Raw genomic sequence first — 12044 nt, forward strand, 5'->3', positions numbered from 1 at the left:
GCCATTGGGAAAATTCACCTTCCCCATCTTGTACTCTCATATTTTCAGTTAATGCAAATTTCTGCACCCATTGCCAAAGCAAAGAACATTTTATACACAATTCTACTATTTCAGTTGTTGAACATTTTCATCAAAATTTTCTAGATTTAAGCCTATAAACTCATCAATAACAGGCAGATTGTAATCAGCCAGCATTTTATTACTTTGATTAATAATCTTTTCAATTTAATGAAGAGTAGCTCGCTCAGCTATTAGAAGTGGGATTGAGCGGTGAATGAAATCTTCCATCATAAAAGCTTTGCATGTATTCTAGAGATATAAAGGATTGTCAGATTCACAAAAGGTGAAAATAATTGAAAACAACTTTCAGATTTCCTTTGCCATACATGTTAAAACCGCCTCAGAAAGAGTATTCTGCCATTCAGTGTCATCTTGCAACAAACCTTTCAAAACGCATACTTCACGAAACGTTTCAAGCAACACTGGAATCGACATTTATCCAACAGCTTAATCATCATCAAAATAAAGAAATGATGGATAATCGTACGGCTTTATAAAAAATATTACAAAACTTCTTTATTTGGTAGTTCCTTATTTTCGTTTAAGAAAAATTTAGATTATTAAATTATTTACTAGATAAATAAATGTTTCGTGGAAAGGTTAAAAATTATTCAAACTTTTGTATGCTACTCAAACTACGAGCAGACGGTTCTCTGTACCTGAAGAAATGGTTGAATCTTCCTAAAAAGCAAAAGTGGCTCTCGCCTGATATTGAAAACGAAATCCTGCAAGACTTTGCTCATACAACACTTCGTAAGCTATGCGAAAGTATAAGGGAATCACAATTCTATAGTTTGATCCGATGAAACAACGGATATGTCCACGAAAGAACAAGTTTCGATCTGCATTCGACGTGTTAATAAAAATTTAAAATTGAGGAGCTTTTAATGGGATTTTAGCAAACCGAGAACATCAAGAACTGTTTAATGGACGTTTTGTGTTAATTTAGCCTGTTGATTCAAAATTGTCGGGGCCAATGTTTTGACGGATCGTCTAACATGTCTGGAAGTATCTATGGATTGCAGACTTTAATAAGTGGGAAAGAAGAGCGGGCTTTTTACGTGCACTGCCGCGCTCATAATCTAACTTGGTAGCACAAGATTCTGTTGAAAATCAAACAGAGATCAGGAATATTATGAACTTAGTGCAATCATTCATCGTATTTACCCGTGGATCTCCAAAACGATTGGCATGTTTCAACAAATTTCGAAGTGTAGAGGATCTAGAAAGCGGAACATCACTGCGACCATTTTCCCACACTCGATGGATCCTTAGAAAACCGTCCATTATATCTATTACGAGTAACTATTCCGCCATTATCAACTGGTTAGAGGATTTTGAAAATCATTCTGATAATTCAGCCAAAAATAAGTCAGAAGCAGCGGGTTATTTGGAATCTTTTTGTAAGCTTGACACATTTTTCAAATTGGAAATTTTGCGTATGATCTTCACGTTAATCGAGGATGCTGATACAGCACTCCAAGGTAAATATTGTTTTATTTCATAGTGAATTTTTTTAAATTTATTATTTTAAGCAAATTGTAATGTTAAACGTTTATTGAAAACTGTTTTAGGCATGCAGCTTAATTAATTATGCAGCAAAGCAAGAGATACCATCTACACGTTTAAGGTGTTAAAAAAGCCCGGGGCGATACTCGCTTCAAAGTCTAATGGGATGCAGCCGTTGTAGCAGCAAAATGTAGTTTACTTGACAAACCATAGATGCCACAGAAACGTAAAATTATATCAAAATTTACTGGAAGTGGAGTTCCATACTTTGCTACGACTCCAGAGGACTACTACCGCCAGCTTTTCAATGCATCTCTGGATTGTGTTATAACGGGACTTACAACCCGTTTTAAACCGACTGAGACCACTGAGCATTTAGCAAATGTAGAAAATTTTTTTATTGGTCAGTGCTTGGAAGTTGGATTCGTTGAGGCTTTTTACAAAGATGACTTTGAAGATTATAGAAGGCTACAACTCCATCGCGGCATATTTATGGATCATGCAAAGTTCAAGAATATTCAACTAATTAATTTTGAATCAGTTTTGAAAGAGCTTGTAGATTACGATGGTGTCCTTTCTCAATTAATTTCACTGATTCCTGAGTTTATGAAACTGGTAAAAATTTTACTATGTTTGCCTGTCACCTCATGCACGTGTGAGCGCTCGTTTTCTTGTCTTCGTAGGCTAAAGACTTATTTGCGTTCTACAATGTCTCAGGAGCAATTGAATCATCTCGCTATTTTAAATTGCCATCGCGATATTGCCTACACTCTTGATCTTGATCATTTGATCGATGAGTTTATAATGCGTGCCTCCATTCGCATGAACACATTTTTCTTGAGAAAATAAATTACATTTTTATGCCTATTGAAAAAACTTTTTATTTCTTATTATAGATTTTCAACTCCTACAAAATAGTTTATGCCCCATCCGGGAAAACTAAAACTCTACGCCTATGTTTGTACTGCAACTTTTACCTTTTTTAAAACCATGCTGTTCGTTTATAATCAAATCATTGGTAATCAAATGATCCATTATACAATCTCTTACAACACTCTTCATTACTTTGCATACAATTGATGTTAAAGAGACTGGTCTGTAGTTTGTGGCTTCCAGTTTGTCGCCTTTTTTGAATAGAGGTGTAACCTTTGCACATAACCATTGTTTTGGTAAAACTCCAGTTGAATATGATGTATTGAATATAGTTGATAGTGGCTTTGCTAACGCACTTGAACATTCTTTTAAAACTCTTGGGTGTACTTTGTCGACTCCAGTTGATTTATTTACATTTAGTTTCAATAATTGTTTTTCTATAGTTTTTAAGGTGAATAAAGGAGTTTGATATTTGACATTTGCATGATTTTTAACACTTGGTGGACTATTTTTTTCTTCTTTAACAACGACTGAACTGAAAAATCATTTAGTATATTCGCAATTTTTGAACCTTCTGTTATTATTTCCCCATTTTTGTCCTTCAATGCTTTGATTGTATCTTTTATCTTCGTTCTGCTGTTTTTATAAGCATAGAGTAAAATGGGGTCAAATGAAATAGTTAAGAATTTTAATTAATTTTTTTTTAAGAGAAATAGGTTTTTAATTTTTTTAAAGTTGTTGAGGAATTTGAGCTGTATTTAAATATATACAAATCAAGTAAAAAAAGTTTTCAGTTTTTTAAGAAACTTTATTTAATTGAAAAAAAAAAGTTATTTCATTCTACCGCACATTCGGGGAGAATGAAATACGCAAATCTATATGTAATTAAAACAACACTTAATTAAAAAAAACAAAAAGCAACCAAAAATAACAATTAAAAAAACAACCCACATTAACAATTAAAAAAACAACCTAATAAAAAAACTTTATTCTTGTGATGATGTTGAGTTGTAGAGAGGTACTAGAGGCTGAGCTGAGTTGTCACTTTTGCGGGACTTTTTGGTGCAATAAAACTCAGCGCCTTTAACATATCGCTTTGGTATGCATTTTTGACAAAGCCAATCCTTGCATTTAGAATTTTCACACTGGTACCATTCTATATTTTGACTTGTTGAAGCTTCGCCTAAAACTTTACGGCACTTTTTAGACTTGACTTGGTTTGTAGCTATTAATGTTGTTGGAGTCGCTGTTGTTGCTTGGTTTATTTGCTGCTCGTCATTAAAGCTAAGCTTGTGTTGTTTTTTAGCTTGCTGCTTTTTTGCTCTCAGCATCTTTCAATCTCTCGAGTATTTCAGGTTTATTGAGACACTCCTCTTCGAACCTTGGTGCGTCTATATTTTTTCGTTTTTTTGTGTCAACGAGTTGAATGCGAAACTTTTGTCTGGGCCACTTAAGCACCAATCTTTGTAGAGATATTTTTTAGATTTTTTGGAGCAGGACGATTACCAGCATCATTGATGCAATTTCCAACTATATAGTGGATTTTTTTCGAGCGGTTCTGAGTACTGAACTATTGCTTATGGCCAGTGCCGGTTTTAGCACTACCAGCGCCCTGGGCGAGATTTCTACGGCGCCCCTAGCTCAATTGAACCCCATACAAAAAAAGGCTAAATTTCGCCCCTTTATATTCGGCGCCCTGGGCCATCGCCCAACCAGGCCCTACCCTAACGCCGCCACTGCTTATAGCTCTAATGCTCAACTTATGACTCCACCAGTTTATGAAAAACTTACACCAATCTCTCCCTGATGTACCATTAGGAAACAAATGAGATTGACCTTGGTGTTGCAAATAGTTGGTAACTAGTGTGATGATGTCATTATAAGTTCTTCCAAAGCCCCAATTGGATAATTTAATGAGCATATCTACCAAATTGATTCAAGTTGATGCAACAATCTCGTGTTTGAACCACTCCCAATTGTTTCAACTATGCCGTGGACACGCCTGTAAAGAGTTGCTACCGGTATGTTGAATGATTGAGCAGTTTTGTTAAATGAAAATTCAATGCTTTGTGCTTTGGCCAGAGCAAGCGCAACTTGCTCTTCGGTGTATGGTTTTTCTTTTTTCTTTGAGAGCAACTTGTTTTGAGGCATATTTTATATTAGAATAGATTTAATAATAACCAATTTAAAATTTATCCACAAAATTTACAGAGATTAATTGGTCACTTGAGATTTAATTAATAAAAGCCGCATTTAACAAGTGAGCAATACGCGTATTTCATTCAACTCCACATGTATCCGTTTTCGTTTTTATCTCATAACTTTTTTCCCTGAATAGCAAATATAATTTTAAAAAAAGATTCTTGACCAGCTTAAAAAGTTATAACAGAATACTTATAAGTTCGATCAGGCTTGGACTGGGCCGCCGGGATACCGGGAGATTCCCGGTGGGCCGATTGGCATAAAAAATTATATTATATTTTTAGTTAGGCTACATTTTATTTTCCAAATAAAATATAAATTAAAATTTAACTAAAAATATTATAACTTTTTTTCTGGCCTCTAATTACATCTAATTAAAGGCCATTTGCCGGCTAATTATATAAATTTTGGCGGCCATCTTGAGCTGATCGAAAGAAGTATTATATTAATAGTGAGTTTAGCATGCGCGCTTTATCTTTAGGCGGTGTTAGTACTGCAAGTTTAAAAAAAGTTAGGCACGTAAAAACTTCAACAAGTGCGTTTTAAGTCATTAATTATTCATAACTTATTTTTAAGTTAAAACCATTTCCAAAAAATATATGTGCTATAAACAATTAAAACAAACTTACAAGAAAATTTGCATAAAAAAAAATGAAAAAGAAAATAAGAAAGAAAAAGTAAAGTCATCTACAGCTTTAGTTTCTTTTGAATTTACGGTTTCAAACCAAATTTATTTGTCTAATAGTTATACAAATGTTTAGTATTCGAAATTCGAATACTAAACATTTGTATATATTCGTTTGTACATACTCTACCCCATAGAAAATGAATAAACGAAAAGGAGGTGCTGAGAAAGAAAGAATAAGAAAGAAAGCACGTTTAGAGAACGATGGCCAGAAATGTAAAAAGTTAACGAACATGTTTGCAACATCTTTTAGTACTAACTCAATAGTTAATATCAATATGGCTGATGTAGCAACAACAGAAATAATAACTGATCTCCATTCAATTTGCAATCCCGCTAATGCGGTATTATTATCACCTAATGAGGCAGATGCACATGGTTCTAAATTTCAAACGGCAGATAGTTTTGAAGACAATGCAACCTCTTATCCTAACTCTGACACTCAATATAAATTGAACAGTAATCAATGCGAGCCAAGTGAAGAAACTCAAAACAATTATTATTATTTTCCGAAACCACAAGCAGACATTTTGAAATCATTTTTTAAATTTCATCCGAAGCAAAACAATTTTGATCTAAACGGTGAAATTAATTACCAGAGCGTTTATTTCAGAAATAATAAACCTCGTCACTGGCTGACCTTTGAAGAAAACACACAAAAGTTATTTTGTTCTTTTTGTCTGGCATTTAGCAAACCTTCAGATCAATCAACGTTCATTAGTGGATATAACATTGCAAATTCCAAGCATATTTATCAAAGAATATCAGAACATGAAAGAAGTGCACTCCATGCAGCCTGCACAGAGTCGTATGTTTTAAAAATTAATGCCAAAGATATTATAAGTATTTATACGCGCCAACATGGTGAAGAGGTTAAAAAGAATCGTTTAATTTTAGAAAGAATCATAGAAACTTTAAAAGTTATTGGTAAGCGTGGACTTAGCTACAAAGGTGCAGTAGAGTCTGGGTACACATTGCTTGATGACAGTGTAGATCATGGGAATTTTTTAGAGATTCTTTTGCTAATTGGCAAATTTGATCCGTTGTTGGAAGCACATATTAAAGAGGTGGTTCAAAAAAGCAAATCCCGGCATGATTCAGTTAGCAACAGAACAGGTCGTGGCGACTTGGTCACTTTTCTGTCAAAAACGACTGTTAATAAAGTCATTGATGCAATAACAACATCTTTAACGAGCATGATTGTGGAAGAGATTAGAGAAGCCGGTATGTTTAGTGTTCAAATTGATACCACACAAGATATTAATGTACAGGATCAGTGTTCTATTGTGATCCGATATGTAACCGAATCTGTACATGAACGTGTAATATCGATAGTCAATTGCACATCAACAACTGGAAAAGGAATGTGTGATTTGGTTTGTGGCGTTTTTGAAAAGGTAGGCATTGATGTAAGTAAATGTATTGGCAATGCAACCGATGGAGCTTCTAATATGCAAGGTCAATACAATGGATTCAATACCTGGTTAAATACAGTTTCCCCAGGTCAGATTCATGTTTGGTGTTATGCCCATGTTTTAAATTTGGTAATGGGTGATGTTACTAAAAAAGCTGTTGAAGTTGCTACCTTATTTGGTGTTTTGAACACATGTGCAGTATTTTTACGGGAATCATGTTTACGCTTCAATGTTTGGCGTGAATTTAGCAAATTGAAATATATATCTGTAATCGGTGAAACTCGTTGGTGGGGGAAAGACAGAGCTCTTACTAAGGTATTTGGAAATTTCTTCATCAAAACCTCCGATCAAGAAACACAAGTTATTGATTTTTTGTACATTGACATGTTACAAACATTTCATGATATTTCTACATCAATCAAATTCAATAATGACGTCCGTTACAGAGCGAAAGCTCTTTTAGATTCATTGACAAGTTTTGAATTTATTTTGACGGCACAATTGTTTTTAAAAGTATTTGAGCACACAACGCCATTATCTGAATATTTGCAAACAACTGGAATGGATGTACTACGAGCCTATAATATGGTTCAAAACAGTATTAATGAGTTAAGAAAAGTAGATGGAAATTTTGATTCCATTTTTCAAGCAGCTACACATTTTTCAGAACTTGCGAACAGTGAACTGGGAAAAAGAAATCTCGACATTGAAGTTCAGACTGGTTTGAAAGAGAAAAGAATTAGAGCAAATCAACTACTTGAAAGTGCAAAAGATAAATTTCGTATCAATGTTCACAACATGGTAATGGATCAAGTAATCAGTAGTTTAAAACAGAGATTCTCAGAGCATGGTAGTCTATATGCTGATTTATTTTGTTTAGATCCAAGAAATTTTGCAGAAATTTTGAAAAAAATGCCTAGTGCTGCATTACAGCATCTGAGTGGGTTGCTCAGAAAGTTTGATGCTAGTGTAACAAAGGATCAGCTTCAAACGGAATTATCGGACTTTGCAAGGAAATGGGAAAGTTTCGAAATAACTCTTGAAGATGAATATAATTTGATATTTGACACGGAAGTATCTGACTCTGTCTCGGACAACATGCAACAATATAAATCCGAAGAATCTGAAACTGTCTTTACAATCCCAGAAGTGGAAAACAGTGACAGCCACAGAAATAAATGCAAATCTTGCAAAAAATGTATTGTTTGTTGTTACTTTGTCCTCCAGAAGTTTAACTTGCATAGTCTTGCGTATTCAAATTTGTTTCTGGCTTACAAATTTGTGCTGACATTATCCTCATCACAAGTTGCTTGTGAAAGGTCATTTTCGAAATTGAAGTATATTTTGAACAGATTAAGAACTTTGATGAGCCAGTCAAGTTTACAGTCATTCATGTTGATGTCTTGTGAAAAAGACCTTCTTCCGAGAATTAATAACGATGCAATAATTGATGTCTTGGCATCGACTAGTCAAACGATGAAAAAGTTGCTATACTAGTCAATATTGAATAGCGATTGTGTCTACTATTTCTAGACTACAACTTACAGCAGTGTTTTAGAAATATTTCTTTTTATCAATATTTAGGCTGGGAAGTTTAAATTTTTTTTTTTTATACTTTAAATAATAATAAACAATAATGCAACTAAAAATAAAAAGTCCTTTACAAATATAATATAGGTAAATTTAGAAAAATAAGGGCGTTAATCATAGTCGCAGTCATGGGCGGCGTGAAGGCTCTCGGCGCCCCTATATATATATGAAATATATGCAGCATACAATGAAGTGGGCCGCCGTGACCAAAATTTTCCGGGCCGTTTTTTCAAGCCAGTCCGACCCTGATCGTGATCCGTGCTAACCGTGTAAAATGTTGCCTTGGCCATTTAGTTCATAAACTAAACATGCAATACTTGTCTAACTTAATTAACGAAGTGCACCAACGAAAATTTATGCCTTAGGACTTTTCACTCCATCAGTATACTGTCGTGTTGCCCAAGGTTAGCCCTCCATTTATTGATTCTTTCCTTTTCTTGATAGACAGTTATGCCAAAATTTTTATAATTTCTTTTTTCTTTCTTTTAATTTTTAATATATAAGTATATATATTAAACTTGTTTGCTTGATAATAAAATGTTCCAATAACTAGTTAAATAGCTATAAAAAAGTTTCTATTAAAAATGGATAAAATTTTCAAAGAAAAGAAATTGAGGAAAATAATGCAATAAGGGTCTAAACTATTCACATTTGTAACATCCAGAACTGAGGGTCTATTTTGTGATATTATTTGAATTTAAAAAAAATGAAAAAAAGTTTAAAACAAACCAAAAATGGTGACAATAATAATAATGATAACTATAGTAATAATAATGATAATAATAATATTAGTAATAATAATAATAATGATAATAATAATAATAATAATAATAATAATAATAATAATAATAATAATAATAATAATAATAATAATAATAATAATAATAATAGTAATAATAATAATGATAATAATAATAATAATAATAATAATAATACCAATAATAATAATAATAATAATAATAATAATAATAATAATAATAATAATAATAATAATAATAATAATAATAATAATAATAATAATAATAATAATAATACTAATAATAATAATAATAATAATAATAATAATAATATTAATAATAATAATAATAATAATAATAATAATAATAATAATAATAATAATAATAATAATAATAATAACAATAATAGTAATGATGATAATAATAATGATGATAATAATAATAATCATAATAGTAATAATCATAATAGTAATAATAATAATAGTAATAATAATAATAGTAATAATAATAATAGTAATAATAGTAATAGTAATAATAATAATAGTAATAATAATAATAGTAATAATAATGATAATAATGATAGCAATAATAATAATAGAAATAACCAAATCCAGTCCAATTTGACTCCGGATTTGAGATCAATCCAGTCCAAATAGATTCGATTAATTCAAATCCGGTGTTCGGGTTGTTAAAGAAATTAAATTATATTACATTTTGTTCTATGTAAGATTTAACTGCGCGAGCTGAGTGGGTAGGAATTATAACTTGTTAAAACTATCACCATTCGTTTTGATCAATCAACATTTTGCTGATAGAGCCTTGAAGTTTGTATTTCTCTGTATTTAGGAGTATTGGTTGAATGGACCTGGGTAGATAATACGTAAATCTGAACCATTAAAATCAAATCAGCCCCAAAATGCAAACGTTCCGATCGCCACCATGCACCTACGTACCACAAAGCAATTCCTTTTCAGTTTTAAATATCTTTGCAAGAGCATTGTTTTTTCTATTTACACCTAAATCATTTATCACTTAAAAAAGACTTGTTTTTGTTTTTTCATAAGCCAAGTAAATCCTTTCTTATAACATTTTAATACTGTCCGTTATTATCAGTTTCATAACTGCTGCATTGCAACAAAATTTTTTCTAAGCAAGACTCATTATTCATATGCTATGAACTTCTTAAAATTTTTTTTTCGTATTGAATAATTTGTGAAAGCTTCAAAGTTTTCTTTTTCAAAAGTTCCCATAAAAATTAAACTTTTAATATGTTAAGAAGTGCTTTTTTATGCACCCAGTTCAAATCGTTTAATGAAATAGAGAAACAAAAATGATAATTTTTGTAAAAATTGTGGTTTGTTAGAACTTCGTTCTTTTGAGTAACAAACAATATACTTTTTATAGTTTGCAACGTTGTTGTTTGTAATTTGTTTATGTTTAAAGTTAAGTTTTTTTTTTCTCAAAATGAAATTTAAAAAACTGTCATTGACAAAGTTAAGTCACAACTGGTCAAAATTGGTTGGTTCACTTTTGCAAAAAAACTTTCTTCTTCGTAGACAGACAAATGAGCAACAATCTGTCAATGCGGAAACAACATTAATAAAGAAAGAAAACAAAGATCATATTGATGTTAATCTAATGCTAACAGTTAGAATGGCAACAATGGTTCCAATACATTGTGAATAAAAATATATGGCACCTGACTAATAAAAAGCTTGGTGGAGGATAGGATATATTTGTTTGTATTAGTCCACAAGGAGATTTGCTAACTTCAGGAACTGCTGGAAATTCAATATCTGTTAGAAGTGGTGTTAGACTGCGTCTGTAGTCGTATGTAAGACTAATACAGATGCTGAAGCGTGAAATAAATGGATATGTCTATCTATTGATTGGAAAGTTCATGGTGGAACGATGGCTAGCTAAATACGGTGCAACAGGAGATAAAAAAAAATTTACTGCAAGATCATCTGCTTGTAGTAGTCAATTAAGATTTGGAGATTTAAACCCAACTGGTCTTGCAGCATTAGATGGAAATGTACAACTCTTTACACTTTATAAAGATTTCGGTTTTATTGAAGTAATGACAAAAGCACATCATCAAACATTTTGCGCTAAATAGTTTAGATTGTGATTTAACTTTAATTTAGCATTAAAACCAATGTTTTTTTTTTTACTAAACAATGATATCTCATTGGTATCTCTATATTCTTCAATAACTTCACTTAAAAGTCTTAAAGTTGTATCACTACCTTATGCTATACATCTCTTCTTAATTCACTGTGCTCACATATACCCTATTATTTCACTGTGTCAACTCATACCTTTAATTTCTACTCACACCTTTAAATTCTACTCACACACATGGGTGCCGGCAGGCAAGGGCAAGGGGATGGGCAGTTGCCCCCCCTGGAAAAACAAAATAACAAATTTTAATATTCAAAAAATTTCTTTTAACTTTTAAAAGATTTTATTTCGATACCTCATCAATTTAACTCATTTATAGTTTACTTACCGTAACGTAAAAACTACATCTTACATCCAAAGTTCTTCGTTTCTATGATTTAATCCAGTTTCTAAATTGTTCATTTGTCTGAGATCAACAACACGGTCTCCTTCCTTCCATATTTTGTAACTACTTTAACAGTAGGACAACGTGTGGGCATAACCTAAAATCAGCCACTTTAACAACTTAATCATCTCACAAAAACAGACAACTAAACATGGAACAAATTCCATTACATATCAGTGTATCCTTTCTTGGAACATCCTTCTGTACACCCTAAAAACAGATTTTATCCTTAGATCCAAGAATCTGTTCTTAAAGTCGCTCCATCATTTTTATCTAAAAAGTTACGCTTAACTTTATTCTTAACCTCTATAACTTTTTTCTTTATGTTTATGTACATTTTATAATTTCTTATTTGTGTATATACGTATATATGTATGTATATGTTAATACATTATAATAACTAT

At 31.8% G+C, this 12044-nt stretch overlaps 1 protein-coding gene and 1 pseudogene across 1 annotated transcript; both read left to right on the forward strand.

The window, feature by feature from the left end:
• Positions 1-927: 927 nt before the first annotated feature.
• On the forward strand, positions 928-2434 carry LOC149881572 (zinc finger MYM-type protein 1-like; annotated as a pseudogene).
• A 3035-nt stretch (positions 2435-5469) lies between these two features.
• Positions 5470-8241, forward strand: LOC149881573 (zinc finger MYM-type protein 1-like). The gene is made up of 2 exons (XM_090067159.1): positions 5470-7594; positions 7643-8241. Exons 1-2 carry the CDS (start codon positions 5470-5472, stop codon positions 8239-8241), a joined length of 2724 nt encoding a protein of 907 aa, XP_089923285.1.
• Positions 8242-12044: the final 3803 nt, after the last annotated feature.

This window comes from Hydra viridissima, unplaced genomic scaffold (assembly GCF_058129835.1).
Source record: "Hydra viridissima isolate aposymbiotic clone 2 unplaced genomic scaffold, HvirCarnegie_v1 scaffold_11, whole genome shotgun sequence".
In the NCBI taxonomy this organism is placed as follows: domain Eukaryota; kingdom Metazoa; phylum Cnidaria; class Hydrozoa; order Anthoathecata; family Hydridae; genus Hydra; species Hydra viridissima.

Excerpts from the sequence above, each read along its gene's own strand:
- LOC149881573 (XM_090067159.1), top strand. The coding sequence starts at position 5,470 with ATGAATAAACGAAAAGGAGGTGCTGAGAAAGAAAGAATAAGAAAGAAA. Across the intron at positions 7,595-7,642 it reads ACAGAGATTCTCAGAGCATG|AAATTTTGAAAAAAATGCCT; the intron begins GTAGTCTATATG and ends GAAATTTTGCAG.